This window comes from Equus asinus, chromosome 22 (assembly GCF_041296235.1).
Source record: "Equus asinus isolate D_3611 breed Donkey chromosome 22, EquAss-T2T_v2, whole genome shotgun sequence".
NCBI lineage: Eukaryota > Metazoa > Chordata > Mammalia > Perissodactyla > Equidae > Equus > Equus asinus.
The window spans coordinates 40,806,687-40,823,491 of record NC_091811.1 but is presented as its reverse complement, the minus strand read 5'-3'; the positions used below and the strand labels follow the sequence as shown (position 1 = coordinate 40,823,491).

At 38.1% G+C, this 16,805-nt stretch overlaps 1 protein-coding gene and 1 long non-coding RNA gene across 15 annotated transcripts in view; one reads left to right on the top strand and one right to left on the bottom strand.

Moving 5' to 3' along the window:
• LOC106846944 (uncharacterized) overlaps positions 1–16,805 on the top strand; it is a 92,551-nt gene that overhangs the window by 13,262 nt on the left and 62,484 nt on the right. The window lies entirely within an intron of this gene.
• Positions 12,858–16,805, bottom strand: part of FGD4 (FYVE, RhoGEF and PH domain containing 4) — a 192,541-nt gene continuing 188,593 nt past the window's right edge. For all 14 annotated transcript variants that reach the window (XM_014865995.3, XM_070494675.1, XM_070494679.1 and 11 more), the window contains one exon: positions 12,858–15,686. In XM_014865995.3, the coding sequence (XP_014721481.3) occupies positions 15,429–15,686 (258 nt within the window). In that variant the 3' untranslated portion in view covers positions 12,858–15,428. The remainder of the gene's footprint in view (positions 15,687–16,805) is intronic.

The window sequence follows — 16,805 nt, the reverse complement described above, 5'->3', positions numbered from 1 at the left end:
CTGTCAGAGTACAGAATGTGCTTTGTCTGTCATAGTTTGAAACCTCCAGGGAGTGCTCTTGAGCAAAAGTAAATGGTCCCTAAACTGCTTTCTAGTGAAACTGGGTCCAACTGATTTCCATCTTTTTATTTTGTGAATAGTAAGTATATACAACTCTCCTGCCAAAACTGAGGAACACAGAGTAGAATAGAAGAGGTTTCCAGCTGCCCCTAGAAGTCCTTCTCTGCCCGTTCCTTCTCTCTTCTAAATAAATGTTAAACAAATATTTAAAGAGTATGAATTTTAAGAGGCACCAAATTATTACTTTACCTGGGAGCCTGTATGTCACATCTGGCCCTGATCCCTGGCCTCTTTCAAGCTTATGTAGAGCAGGGTTATTGGCAGAAGCTGAGGGAATTTTTATTTGGTGTGTTTTGGTTGTTTCTTGGCCAGGAGTCTGTTGAATACTAAGATCTAAGCAGCAGCTGTATAATATAATCTATGTAATTGAGGCTCAGGTGACAAATAGTTATACAAAGTGCGGGAGCTGGGGATTCTCTCTTCTGGGTGGAGCCCAGCTTAACTGCCAGATTAATACCCCGAAGCCAAGAGGAATTTTGGGTCTGCCCTGCTGGCACCACTATTGGCAAGCTATCATGCACAGGTGGCTGACTGCTACCAGGGGCTGGTGGCACATTCTTAGGTGGCATGTCTGTAGTTCCTTAATAATAGTGTGTTTCTTCTTAACTTCTAAATATATTTTTAGACTTCAGAAAAAAATGGGAAATACAGAGAACAAAGGTTAAGATAAAATCACTCAGGATTCCACTGTTTTATTTTTAGACTTTGGACATTGATCTTTACTTTGGCTGCTTGAAGCCTGCTTTTCTGCTCTATTCTTATACAGGTTTCATGGTTTTCTTGCTTTGGTTTCTGAATCCTGAAATGTATAACTTGTCCTATTTACACTTTTTCTATTGCAGTTTGAAAACAATGGAAGCTCAGAGCCTTTGTGGAATTGCATTTTTTTCCAACAAAAATACGTTAGCGAGTGTCACTTATGCAGCCTCTGGTCTCTCTTTGAAAAGCCCAAATGCGTGCAGGAGCTCTGGAAGTTGGAAGGGTCGCAGATTTACTCAGTTTGTTCTTTCTTTCTTTCTTTCTTTTTTTTTTTTTTGAGGAAGATTAGCGCTGAGCTAACATCCGCTGCCAATCCTCCCCTTTTTGCTGAGGAAGACTGGCCCTGAGCTCACATCCGTGCCCATCTTCCTCCACTTTATATGTGGGACGCCTACCACAGCATGGCTTGCCAAGCAGTGCCATGTCCGCACCTGGGATCTGAACCAGCGAACCCCGGGCCGCCCAAGTGAAACATGCCCACTTAACCACTGTGCCACGAGGCCAAACCCCAGTTATTTCTTGTATCTCACACAATTTTTCCTCCCAAAAATCTATTTGCTTTTCTTGGCTCCCTTAAGTAAACCAATCATTAATATATATCAAAACAACACTTTAAATAACCAACACCAGTTCCTTTAGTATATTTGAAACAATGTATAATTTTATAACATTCCAGATATTGCTTTGGTCATATTTCCACTCTAAAACCTCTGGTTAAAATAAGATGCTTCTCCTGTTTTTCTTTCATTTTTTAAATCATACATTAGTTTGGATTACAGTTGACAGGTGTGAGGTCAGAAATTTTCCTTGTGAATGTTGACGTATATGCATTTTGTGACAGTGTGGGTCATATATTTTTAAATATCCAGGTATTTTGTTTACAAAGAACATACTTTCTGATTAGAGGAATGACAAAATACGAGGATAGTGTTGTAGCGTTGTGTGCTCAGGGAAATTTAAAAAGAAACCTACTGTCACAACTGAATGGTCAAAGTAACCCTAGACCTTTAATATTGACACGATCAGCAGTCAGTATATAGGAAGCACTCAATTAATAGTGAAATATTGAATGAATGGTTGAACCAGTGAATGACTCAAGACAAACTATTGTTTTTCCTGGGACAATTTATGAGACAATTTTATTTGTACGGCGATGAAGAAAAGGAAAATCACAATATGTAGGCTTACAAACAATTCAGGAAAATAAAGAACTAGGGTAAACTCCATAGAAACATTAAGTTTTTTTGGAAATACATTTAGACTTACAGAAAAGTTATAAATATACCACAAGAACTCTACTCTTCAGCCAGATTCTCTATTCACATGTTTACTATATTGGCTGTGTCATTCATCTCCCTCTCCCTCCTTTGTCTCTGAGCCATTTGAGGGTAAGTTGCAGACGTGGTGGCTCTTCACTGTCAAAGACTTCAGTCTATGTTTTCTGGAACAATATCCTCTTACTTAATCACTTTGTAATTACTGAAACAGGGAAATCAACAGAAACGATTATCTAATCTACAGATGTTATTAATTTCTCACCAATTGTCTCAATAACATCCTTTATAGTAGAAAAAAATATATTCTGGCCTAGGTCCCATCCAGGATTACAGACACATTGCATTGAGTTGTCATGTCTCTTTAGTCCTTTATTCTGGAAAATTTCCCCAGTCTGTCTTTGTCTTTCATAATCTTAGCTTTTTTTTTTTTTAAAGGTTTTATTTTTCCTTTTTCTCCCAAAGTCCCCTGGTATATAGTTGTGTATTTTTAGTTGTGGGTCCTTCTAGTTGTGGCATGTGGGATGCTGCCTCAGCGTGGCCTGATGAGCAGTGCCATGTCCATGCCCAGGATTCGAACTGGCAAAACCCCGGGCCTCCGAAGCAGAGGGCGCGAACTTAACCACTCGGCCACGGGGCCGGCCCTAATCTTAACATTTTTGAAGAATGTAGACCAGGTATTCTGTAGAATATTCCTCAGCTTGAGTTTATCTGATATTTCCTCATAATTAGATTGAGGTTCTGCACTTTGGCAAGAATACTACAGAAGTAATGTGTGTCCCCAGAGCCTCAGATCGAGGCCCATGATACCAGTCTGCCCTTACTGGTGACGTTAACTTGGTTAAGGGCCTGCCCACCAGGTTTCTCCACTGGAAAGTTACTATTTTTCCTTTTGTTATTAATAAGAATTTTGTGGGGGCAGCTTTGAGACTATGTAGATACTTGGCCTCAAGAATTTTTCACCCACCGGTTATAGGGTCCGTTGATGTTTCTTACCTGAATTAATTTGTTTGTCAAATGCTAATTTTTTAACTTCATCATTCCTTCTACATTTATTTATTTATTTGCATTCCCTTATAGGGAAGAATCTTTTCTTTTTCTCCATTCGTTCATATCGGTTCAGTTTCATGTGTTTCTGTTTCATTCAATGGATTTAAATCCATTACCATCGTTTCTTCCTCTGGCTTTATTGAGATATAATTGACATATAACTACCATCATTTTTTATTTTCACTTTCAACTGTCCCAGATTTTACTAGTAGGAGGCACTTAAGCTGGCTTCTGGATCTTCTGATATGTCCCTATCATTCTTTGGGCACTTTCCCACTTTCTGAAACACAATCTCATACCGAGTCTTATCTTGAATTTTCCCTGCCGCAGCCAGCCCTAGAATCAGTTAGTTTTCCAAGGAGCTCCTGTTCCTTTTAGTGGCAAATGGCACTTAGAAACCAACATAGATATGCTTCCTGCTATTGGGGTGTTATTGCTTCTGGACCCTCCCAGCAGATAGCTAGGAAATGTGTGTACATGTACACATACACACACGTAGGTCTATCTATCTATATGTATCGTATCTATAACTATCTATACCCAGCTAGCTTTCTTTATAAAATCTCAAGTTCATACTGATACCTGTAATTCTAGTCCAGCAACACAGGATCTATTATCATGTTCCCCTTTCCATACTGTAACTGTCTTCTCTGACAGTGAGAAACTTGGCTCCCGTTAACCTTAACATATTACTTATTTGCTCATTTCTAGAACAGAGCAAAGGTAATGTTAGAAATGCTAAGCCGTACCACTGGGAAAAGCAAACCAATGACCTAGAATTCAATATTTGTTTGCAATTCTATTTGTCTTTCTTCTAAGCATATATAGTCAATATACTGTGTCCAAAATTTGCCTTAGTTCTAATTTGTCTCATCAGTGTGGTTATGTTATTCATCTGATATTCTTTTCTATACAGATAGGTTCACTTGTTTGTATTTGTATTCCATTTTTGGGCTTTTTCACCATAGCTGATTTTATGATGTGTGTATGCGTAAAACACTGAGATGGTTCAAAAGTCAAACCCAACAAAAAAGGTATACTCAGAAAAGCATCATGACTTTCTTAGCAAATAATCTTTCTTTATTGAGGGTTCCTTCTCCTATATTTATAACTGTAAGCCTGGATCCTTTGGTTCATTCTGCCTATATTCTGTGCCTGCCTGCTCTCTACTCCCCAAGAGCACACAGACACACAGACACACACACACTCCAGACACACACTGCTGGAGCAGATATTGAAAACCTCCAAGATGATCTTTAGGATGATCTTTAGGTATTTCTTCCACCCTTGGACATGATTCTATATGGAAACAATATTCTTATTTTTTTCACAGTATATTATCTTAGTTCAGTGTATGATAACAATATATATAAGTGATCATCAAAAAATATTGTTTGTTTCTTGTGAAAATATCATAATGGACGATAAGGTTCAATCTTACTGTATAAAAGCATTTTCCCTTACTGAGACAAAGCAACCTGGCTTTGTTTTTACTTAAACGCAGAACCAAAACAACACATGAATCACTTCCTCTATGAGAGTGACTGCAGACTAAGCACTCATTATCCAAAACCTGGGCCAGGTCCACTCTGCAGCCCCACTTCCTCAGGACGTGTGTCTTTCAGTGCCTCTGGCTCCTTCGGAACAGTGACCAGCTGTCTCTAATTTCCTCACAGTGCAGGTGCTGTGGGGATGGTGGTGATAGTGAGTTCAGACTGATTTTTTTTTCTGCTTTTTCTCCCCAAATCCCCACACACATAGTTGTATATTTTAGTTGTGGGTCCTTCTAGTTATGGCACGTGAGACGCCGCCCCAGCGTGGCCTGATGAGCAGTGCTATATCCGTGCCCAGGATCCGAACCGGCAAAACCCTGGGCCGCTGAAGCGGAGTGCAGGAACCCAACCACTCGGCCACGGGGCTGGCCCCCAGACTGATTTTTGAAAAGCAAGAATCCATCATGCAAAGTTTGACTAATATTTTTGCCATTATATTTTGAAGTCCTTGACTACGTTTTAAACAATCAGGAATCTGGCTTTGTTATTAAAACAACTTAGCTATATAAAATGTTGATTTCTTTCCCCCTCAGCCTCTATTCCAAAGGTCTGTACCCATAATAATTTGAAAGTTTGGAAGAAAGGTTCTGGTCATTTTATTCTTTTATATAACCTAGCGTTTTTGTTTTTGTTTTTAAAGATTTTAATTTTACTTTTTCTCCCAAAGCCCCCCAGGTACATAGTTGTGTATTTTTAGTTGTGGGTCCTTCTAGTTGTGGCACGTGGGATGCCGCCTCAGCATGGCTTCATGAGCAGTGCCATGTCCGTACCCAGGATCCGAACCAGCGAAACCCTGGACCACCGAAGCAGAGTGCGTGAACTTAAGCACTTGGCCACGGGGCCAGCCCCTAACCTAGCTTTTATATTCAGTATTAATTGAGTACCCATAATGTGCCAGGCACTGTACTGGGGATTGGGGACATCGGTGACCAAAACAGATAAAAATCCTTACTGTTATGGAGCTTAAATTCTAATAGGTATAGATAGACAATAAAAAATAAACATAAAAATAGCTAATTATTTAGTTTGTTACAAGAACTATGAACTATGGGAAACACAGATGAGATTAAGGAGGAATGGGAGTGCTATGTTGGGAGTGGAGGTAGTTGTAATCTAAGATATCATGATCAAGTGGGACTGTGCTGGTGAGATTTGAGCAAAGGCCTTAAAATGGCAAAGATGTTAATTGTGCAGATCTGGAGAAGGACATTGCAGGAAGAGGGAACAGCAAGTGTATGTGTTATAAGGCTGACCTGTACTTGGCTTGCTTAAGGAAAAGCAGGGAGACATATGGTACAGGGTGCTGGTGGGAGGAGACATATAGGGCCTTGTGAGGCCACTCAAACGACTTTGGCTTTTATTCTGTGTGAAATGAGGAGCCCCTGGAGGGATTGGGGTAGAGAAGCAACATGATCTGATTTGTGTTTTAACAGACTCCTCTGGCTGTGTGTTTGACGACGGGAGAGGTCTGGCTGGAAACCTTGAGACTAATTAGAAAACTATTGCTATGATGTAGGCAAGAGATGATGATGGTTCAGGCCAGAATGGTAGCAGTGAAATTGGTGAGAATCTGATTCCAGATATATTTTGAAGCTAAGCTAGTAGAATTTCCTGATGTACTAAATGTGTAGTCTGAGAAAGAAAGGAGTCAAAGATGAAAACTTTTGGCCTGAGTGACTTGAAAACCAGGGTTGCAGTTAACTGAGGTGGGAAAAATTATGGATGGATTAGGTTTTATGGGGGAAAGATCAGGTGTTCAGTTTTGGACAGGTTAAATTTGAGATGTATACTAGTTATCCAAGTAGAACTGACAATCAGATAAATATTTCTGGTGTGCAGAGGAATACTAAGAGCTGGAGATATAAAACTGGGAGTTAACAGCATGAAATTACAGTCATGTGTCACTTAACGACAGGGATACGTTCTGAGAAATGCATCCTTAGGCAATTTTGTCATTGTGTGAATGTCATAGGGTGTACTTAGGCAAACCTAGATAGTATAGCCTACTACATACCTCGGCTATATGCTATTAATCTTATGGGAGAATTGATGTATACGTGGTCCATTGTTGATGGAAACATCATTATGCGGTGCATGATTGTATATGTGATCACCAGTGGAATGATTGTGGATAAGAAGAGAACCTAGGACATACTTAGCCCTGGGATACCCCTATGGAGCCTGCAAGAAATGTAGAAAACAGCAAAGGAGACTAAGAAAAAGTGCCCAGAAGAATAGAAAGGAAACCAAGAGTTTGGAGACTAGCAAGCCAAGGGAAGAAAGTGAATTAAGCAGGAGGGCATGATCTAGTATGTTAAATCCTACTGATAAGTCAAGATGAGAACTGAATTGACCACTGTACTTGGCAACATGGAAGTCATTGGTAACCTTGATAAGCACAGTTTTAGTTAAATGACGGGGGCAAAAGTCTGACTGGAGTACATTCAGGAAAGAATGGGAAGAGAGGAATTGGAGACAAATAGAGAAAACTCAAGTATTGCTCCAAAAGGGTGGGAAAATGGGGTGGTAGCTGGCAGGGGAAGTGAAGAGGTTTAAGTTGGGAAAAATTATAGCAGGTGTGTTTGCTGATAGAACGATCCAGTGAATGGGGCCGGCCCTGTGGCTGAGTGGTTAAGTTCGTGTGGTCCCCTGCGGCAGCCCAGGGTTTCGCTGGTTTGGATCCTGGGTGCGGACATGGCACCACTCATGAAGCCATACTGAGGTGGTGTCCCACATGCCACAACTAGAATGACCCACAACTAAAAATACACAACTATGTACTGGGAGGCTTTGGGGAGAAAAAGGAAAAATAAAAAAAAAAATCTAAAAAAAAAAAAAGGAAAGATCCAGTGAAGAGGGAAAATTGATATTGTATGAGAAAGGGACAATGGCTGGAGCAATATCCTTAAGAAGCTCATGAGTTGGGGATAAGGTACGGTGCACATTTAGAGGGATCAGATTTAGGTAGGAACATGGAGAGGCAGAAAGAATATGTGGACCCAAGTGCTGGTAGATGGCTAGATGTGGTTGTTGGAGACTGTGGCAGTCCTCTGCCAATTAATTTTCGGAGTAAGGTAGGAAAGGTCATCGGTTGGGACAAGGTTGAGGGAGAAGGTATTGGAGATTTGAGGAGAGAGGAGGTGTGAAATAGTAATCTAGTAATGAATTTAAAGCGAGATCAATGAGTGTCGTTGTTCATTTTGTTCAGCTACATGGGTGTGGGCATGGGGAAGACACAGGTGAGTAAACCAGGTTTTGGTTTTGCCAAGCAAGTAAGATAAAGCTAGAGAGGGACAAGGCAGTTGAGTGAATGCAAAGGTCTGATCGTAGTGATTGAACATGGTACTAACCTGGGTGAGGGAGGACACCAAGAGCTGAGTGACACATTACTTAACCTCTCTAAACCCGTTTCCTTACCTGAAAATCTTGAAGCTCTGTCGGGAGGCTTGAGAGAGATAACGTACGTTTAGAATGCTTAACAAAGGACCGAGCGCGGAGTAAATATGCCATCAGTGTTTCCCAAATGAGGTTTCCCATCAGGATCACCTGGGCAATTTCTGAAAATACTAATGCCCACAGCCCAACCCTGACAAATAAGATTTCTGAGGGTGAGGCCAGGGCATCCTTCTGTTTAACTACTCCCCAGGTGACTCATGTATAGTCAGGGCTGCAAACTTTTGCATTAACTAAATGATCTCTATTAATAATATTAACAATTATGTGCTGAATGTCTCATGGGGCCGGGCAATATACTATAATATTGTCTAATTTAAGTCCCACAACTTTTCAAGGAAAAGTTTGTGCCTAAAGTCACAAACAGTAAGTGGCAGAGCCAAGGATTTCCAGCCAGTTGTCTGTCTAGGACAGTCCTCCCACTGTGAGCTTGCTACTCCAAGGACGGTTTGAGAAACAACATTACCGTAGACCCCGTTAGAACCGCATCATCACAGACCTTGCTAAATCAGAATCTGCATTTTAGTAAGATCCCCAAGTGATTCCTTGTACTTGAGAGTTTGAGCAGCTCTGAAGTATGCCACACTGGCTCTCGCTACCATTTCCACTCTGTGTAAGGTGGACCCAAACAAGTCATATTGATGAGCCAAGGGCAACATTTAGTTTAAAGAATTCTTCAGCTGATGCCAATTGCTTGTAAGCATCAATTAACAAATTAGTTCTTCAAGGCCTAAAAAAGGTAATAAAATTCTAAAAAGGGGGCCAGCCTGGTGGCGCAGTGTGCATGTTCCACTTTGGCGGTCTGGGGTTCGCTGGTTCGGATCCCGGCTGTGGACATGGCACCACATGCTGTGGTAGGAGACCCACATATAAAATGGAGGAAGATGGGCACACGGATGTTGGCTCAGGGCCAGTCTTCCTCCAAAAAAAAAAAATTCTAAAAAGGATTATCTCTGGAATGTTTTACTTATGAAATCATACTGAAGTCATTTAAGATTACCTTTTTGGAATATCTTTTATTTTTTAAATTAAAGACAATAAGATAACTGAATGAAACCCAGTGAAGTGTTCCATGAAATGCCATTTGTATAGTGCTTTGTAGTCATCAAGTGTCTTTTTCTTATTTCCTGGAATGACCATAAGAGTTTATTACTGGGATTCAGGTAAATTGTGTAAGGTCACATAACAAGTAATAGCAGGACTAAGAAAGACTCAAACACAGTGCTTTTGACTTCCATTTCCACCTCTGTTTCACTATGTAAGACTGAACAATGGAGGCCAATATCACTACTATGGAGGAAAGCCGTCATTTCCCAGAAAACAGAGCAGCACTGTTTTACTGGTTCCTGGAGATCTACCTTTGGAGTTATCACAGGGAGAAGCCCCCGTCTCTACACCTAGGGGACCCTGGCTTCTGTCACAAGCTTTATTCTTGAAAGACTTCACACAGGTTTTGGCGGGACTGGAGGTGGGAAAGAGCATCAGTACCCTTTGGAGTAACTTTTTTCTGAACCAACTCAAATTTCTGACAACCAAAATAATTGTGAACTGAACATACATAATCCTAGCTGAAATAACACGAGTCTTCCGAATTCATTTAAGGATGTATTTATTTACAAGATACAAATGTTTAATATTTAATAGGAATTAAAGTGCTTAATTTTACAATGTTTCTAATTCTCTGCCTTTATGACCAAATATACATATGTTACACAATATATACACTATCTGCAAGTTTTTTACATTGATATAGCTAGAAAACAAAAATTACTTTTTGTGTACACTTTTCACATTTGAGTTAACTCTAAAATTCTAACATACCTTTTCAAACTGATCAGTCAACAATTCAAAAGCCCAGATAACACTTATTCAAAAATATCAGTCAATTGTCACTCACAAAATGAAATGCTAGTTTGGTAAAAAAACAAAACAAAACACAAACAACCCCAAAGTTTTACATACAGACATGATTGCTAATGAAGGGAGACTCCCCCAAAGTGATACATTCCAACATCCATACAATGTGTAATATATAATGCAACTCCATTATCATAATGGCCCCCACAGACTATTATGTTTCTTCTCAAACCTATATATATTACTCTATGTATTTGGTATTCACTTATTAAAATATGCTACAATGAGTTTTTTTTTTATTTTTCGCTAAATCTGCCTAATCTCACTCATTCCATCTATAATGAATTTTAGGAAGGGGTGACCATCATATGACTCTTAGTGACCCCAATGACTTAAAAACTATCTTGTAGAAGCCGTGTGCTATTTCATCTCAAAACACAGAAGACACTGCATTCTACCAAACGTTCAGTGCAGACAGTAGAAAACCACGATTGGCTTTAGAGAGTTTACCTCAGTAAGCTGGGCAGAAAATGGCCCAATAGAATGAAATTATTATGTTTTAAAGCCTAAAGGAAAAACAAAGTAATGGCCAAGATACTAATGGTATAATTTAGAGGCCAAGGTGAAAGGCCCAGGTGCAGTGGATCCTATGAGTAAGCAATTACGTAGATTTATATTTGATAGTTTATATCCCTTCTGCAGTTTAAGGACTTTTCTCTTAACAGACATTGCTCTGATCTGGAAACCAGCAGTATCTTTCTGTCCACCTCTGTTCATTCTGGCTTGTTTCAATTCCTAATCTTATTCCTCCCCACCATATCATTAAAGAAAGCAAAGTTATCTTCTCATGACATGATTATGGGGCATATATAAGAATGAATTATACTAAAAATTCATGTAAATAATTTATGTTAAAATATTTAAATTAAAAAGAACAGTTTCTAAAAAAAATTTCATTCCTGTGGAAAAACAGAATTGGAAATCAATGGTGTTTTTGCATATATACATATATGCATAAAATCACAGAAAGGGTATTTAAAGTAGATCTAGAGGTCTTTATATATCATACTTTTATTTTCTAAATCAGGAGAATCTATAATAGATAGTAATATGAAAATAAAAAGCAATTTGTTTCTACCAAAATTGGATGAGAATGGAGAAGTAACATGATCCACTACAGACGTCACTAAAATCCTAAGAATAAGAACTGGTTAGCCACAGTTTTTATATTAATACATTCTTGAAGAATACAAAATTTAACATTCTTTCCTTTGAATTAATTTTAGCTTATAAATACCATGTGCTTAATCTTAGACCCGCTAACACGAACATCACGTGATGTAGGAAATTTTAATTAATCTTCTATTCTGCATTATAGCAAGGATACCTGCAAAAAATAAGACATTTGTTCCCTAGAAGTTTATTTGCTCCTGTTGGTGCCTTTTCCTCAGGATACATCCAGCCTTGAAAGATCATTATTAGAGTTATCACAGACAATACGCTCAGAATAAGAACTTAAGGCTTTGAATATAACCAGAAATAAGATCTAAAATTTGGAGGGGAAAAAAAGCACCCTGTTTCCACAAAGTAGACAAGAAAAAGGAACATACAATTATAACTCACAGAATTATTTTTGATATGAGGTTTTTAGAAGGCATAAATGAATCCTTAACAACCCTGCAGTACTATGAAGTGTGTAGTTTTCATTATATACTTATGACTACAACAAATATTGTTTTCAAAAATCCAAATGTATATCTATTTATGGGGACAGGGTACCTTTAAAGGGTTAGTTCTTTTAAAAAGTTTGATAATTTTTTTAAGTTGGGGTATTTTTTTTTAAAAATTGGGGTAGGTCACTCAGCGAAGATAAGTACACCAACCTGTATGTGGTATTAAACTTCATGGAAAATGACATGTAGCTTGATAAAGTAGTGCAGATGTGCTTTAATTGTTTCACCATCCATACCCTTCGCAAAAGTAAAAATGCTTTTGATAGTTATTTGAATCTAAAGAATAATGCCCTCTGCCCTGATACACTTTTGCTTCCGCATATGGAGCAATTTAAATTACAGTATCACTTCAAGAAGTCAATTCTCTATATCCTTGTGACTAGGGGCATTCATATTAAAATTTCAGTATAAAAACACACCCTGAAGAGTTTTATTGCTTGCATACATGATGGCATTATAGATGCCATTGTTACAAAAGTGGCTGGTGGCATTTTTCATTATTGAGCTCCACTTAAAACCTGGAGATAAGTCTGCACTACATTTCATCCTTAATATACCAAATGGTAGACTTTCAATAAAGCAAAATTTACGTTTAAAAAATTGGAATGGTTTATAATGAATAGCAGTTTTTATCAAAGAACTATTTTTTAAGTTTGTAGGAAGGGCACTTTAAAGAAAAGATGACTCAGAAAGCACCAAATTAGAGAAAATAAAGAATAAGACCCATATGGAATGTTGGTTTCAACAGGAAAACAATCAATTATTGTTTTAGGTTCAATTTGTCATGACTGCTAGGTGTCTTGGAAGGCAAAAGACATCGATTATTCTTGTAACCAATCACACTTTGAAGTCTTTTGATTTAGTTGCATGCTTACTAAATGGCTAAGTATCTTTTGCCTTCCTCCAAGTAAAAGCATTAGTGATTCTTTAATAAAAAAGCAGATAAGGCTGCTTCACTGCTTCTCTTTGTGCTTGGCTAAAGAACATGGGTGCAATGCAAAGGTGATGACTGGATAACCAGAAATTTTCTTCTAATACTAATATTTCTAATTTTTTTTGAAAACATTAAAGATGATATTAAGAGCGTAATAAATATCCTCTTTACATGAGTATTCTTTTGATAATCTAAATTAAATAACATCAATTATTATTGAGCCAAAACTCGAATGTGTCCGTGTTACTTCCATTCCAGGAGAAGAACTTAATGGTATGGAAAGTGTAGTCGTCTTGTTGTTTAAAATAGTTTTCAAAAATAATCTACCCCATAAATGTTCTAATTGGCCCTTACATTTCTATCGTACTATCCACATTTACAAAAGTCATCTTCCCATGATAATCATTCTACATTTTTATTGCTTCTCTTAAGATTAAGAAAGTCAAAGCATCATCTAGAGCTATGGTTTAAACTTCTCAACAATTACCCTAACACACATGTTGTGTACACACACACAACTAGAAAAGAGAAGCAATGTAAAATTTTTTTAGTCTGTCCCTGATATAATAGGGCCTAAGAAACTACATTTATCTCTTTTTGGTTCCAAATACAAGTATTTGGTTTAATGTTAATGGATCATGGCTGGCTCTCCTTTTACGGAGGAAGGCAACCTAATTATGTCAGCCATAATTAATCTATCTGCTCCTTTGGGGTTGGGGCAAAAAAGGGGATATTTCAAATATTTCTTAAAACAACAGGGCCTGAATAAATGTGTGGCAATCTCAAATTCTGAGTGAATCCATTCTACATTTAAAATGTAATCCCCAAAGGCCAAGGATAGTGGGGTCATTCTTGTGGATTTCTAGCATACTGATGCGTTAAAAAGTGATAATGTTTGGAGCACGACAGGGTAAACGGGAAAAAAAAAAAGAGATCTAATTTACTATATAATGAAGAGCAGCCTCCATGACAAGGAATCATATTCTATCTATTAAAATTCACCGGAGAGGGGCCGGCCTGGAAGCCGAGTGGTTAAGTTCGTGCACTCTGCTTTGGTGGCCCAAGGTTTTGCCGGTTCAGATCCCGGGCGCGGACATGGCACCACTCGTCAGGCTATGCTGAGGCGGCATCCCATATGCCACAAATAGAAGGACCCACAACTGAAATATACAACTATGTACTGGGGGGACATGGGGAGAAAAGGCAGGAAAAAAAATTCACCAGAGGATAAAAGAAAAAAAAATGCTTATACTCTCTTCAATCATCTTGTTCCTTCCCAAATTCTGCCATTAAAATATTGCTTTTCAATATTGTGTCCCTCCTTCACTTTAGTGAGGTGGTTTAAAGGGTTGAGCATAAACTTCCTTTAATATCTATCTACCTCCCTCAAACATGGATTATCACATGTGAATTTTGTTTCATATCTGACAAAGGAATAGGCCCACACAGTTATCTTAAGTGTTAATTATACATAGTCCTCATTTAACCCCGCTTAACAGTCTTATAGAAAAGAGAAACATTACAATAAATGTAGTTTCCATATGTCCCAGTTCTGTGTAAGGTCAGGTATCTTGTACGGTTTAGGTTTTGGTGAAAGTTTTTGTACATGCTGATATTAACTGCTGCAACAACTAAGATTGTAAAAGGTAAAATAACCTGTATGACCTGACCATCCCAGTGACCAAGATGCACTTTATCTCAGAATAATCAAGACTGAAGCATTAATTAAACCCTCATCTTATATTTAAATAGGTATCATTAGCACCTTCAAAGAGAGGCACTGTTTTAAATAGGCACAGAACAAAAGAATAGTACTTTAAAAATACTGTTGGAATTCACTAATATATCCCATGCCACATAAATTACTTTTTATTATAAAAATATCAATAACCTTAGATGTCAATCAGTTAAACAGAAATCATCAAAAACATTTCTTAAGTTTAGAACACTGCTCAATTCCAAGATGAAACATGCTTTATATTTAAAAAATAAATTAGAGACAAGTATGAACCTAAAGCCGAAGAGAAAAGCATGTATAGTATATATATTTTTATATTTATATTTAATACTATATACACATAATTGCTATATACTTAGGATATTTCATTCTTAGGAGTATTTCTACAAAAACAAGTATTATCTTTTCTTAATAAGTTGGAAATTTGAACACCAACAATTTGTCCTTTTTCTTTTGTTTTAAAAGAACATATGTTATTTATGCAGTTGAGCTTTATAACCTAAATTAAATAAGTTAATATTATAGTCTAAACTGTCCCTGTATTTTTTTTTTACCATGGATCTAATTTGGCAACAGAGAGGTATATCTTTCAAACTGTTACAAGTCCTACATGTGAAAGAGAAGACATTAAAGGGTTTCTTAAATGAAAGTGGCCTATTCTAACCTGATGGTGATAGACTCAATTGATACCATTTTCTTCAAGACAAAAGCACATGTTCAAGGAATATCTCATTAAAAATGCTCCATTTTTCACATTATTTCAAACTTTTATCGGTAGAATGGCTCTGCACATTAATTTCACCAAGAGCACATAAACATATGAAAATAGTCCCCCAAGAGATGCATTTATGAGCCTATATTTTTCAACATAAAGTGCTAAGAGATGAACAAGGAGAGCTGGGAATGTCTTGAGCTGTAAATCTGGAGCCCCCGCCATGCCGTGGTCGGCCCTGGAGTTCAGCACTCTGATTTTCTCTTAGGATCAGGATGATCGTCCAAGGTGGCTGGATGCTCATTAGGACCATCTGGTGTCTCACCTGTGACAGCTAAACGGATGATTTTCAGCCATTTCTGTTTCAGTTCCTCACTGTCTGCGGCAAAGCTGTGCACAGACTTGGACTGGGTCAGTTTGAAACTGTGTGGCAGGTCTGCACTCCGTGGCATATCGTCCACAACATAACCCAGGAGTGGAATGGTGGCCTGAGCTCTGACATCCTAGGGAAGAAACATGGTACAGAAGAGTGTGATATGTACTAGCTTACTAGGCGTGACCCTGCATGATTCAGCTTCTACTAAACTTCTTTTCCCATGACCGTTCCACACAGACTGGCACTGTGAGCTCTCCATGGACAGAGATGGTGCTCCAGCATTAGCACACTGCCTGTACATGAGGCCACTGATAATACTGGCTGAATGAATTAATAAATGAGAGCTGACACCTAAATCAGCCAGGAATCATTGACCCTACACCTCCTCTCTGTGAGGGAGCCCATTCAATGCGAAAATGGAAAGAACAGCATAGTCATCTCAGTGTACAAAACCAGCGAATGTTAATGATGATTTCATGACCAAGCACAGTTTCATTTGGTGTTTCATTTACTCATGTATCAATTCATTTACAGACAGGAAAACGTTATAGGAAAAACAGTGAAATAGAATAAAATGTATACCTTGGCATTTTTAGTCTATATCTGAAAATAAAAAACTTTTCCTAGCCCTCAATGTAGATATAGGCTAAAATACAACAGGGACATTTAAGATTTTGTACATTTCCAGGTGAACGTACAATGGGTTTAAGTGTTGTTTGTTTTTTAAGCACAACACAATCCACAGTGCCTGGTGCTGCTCTGGGCAGACGGCAAAGCTGCTTGTCTGTTCTCCTAGATTTATCTCAGATCCATGCAAACATGGTACTCAAAAATTGTTACTGGATAGAGTTCATCCAAGGTTGATTTAAATTCCCCTTCCTCTCAAATTCCTTTCTTTTTCAGGTATCCCTCTACTGAGGCAAAAAAGGCTTACTATTACAGTAAGTCCCCCATTATCCATGAGGGGTATGTTCTAAGACCCCCCCCAATGATGCCTAAAACCTCATACAGTACCAAAACCTATATATACTATGTTTTATCCTGTATATACAAACCTATGATAGAGCTTAATTTATAAATTAGGCACAGTAAGAGATGAACAACCATAATAATAAAATAGAACAATTATAACAACATACTGTAATAAAAGTTATCCTAGATCTTAGCAACCTCAGTATACAATATTTTTTCTTTCCTTATTAAGTCGAGAAATTCACTTTTTCACTGAAAGGAAGAACTTCACAGC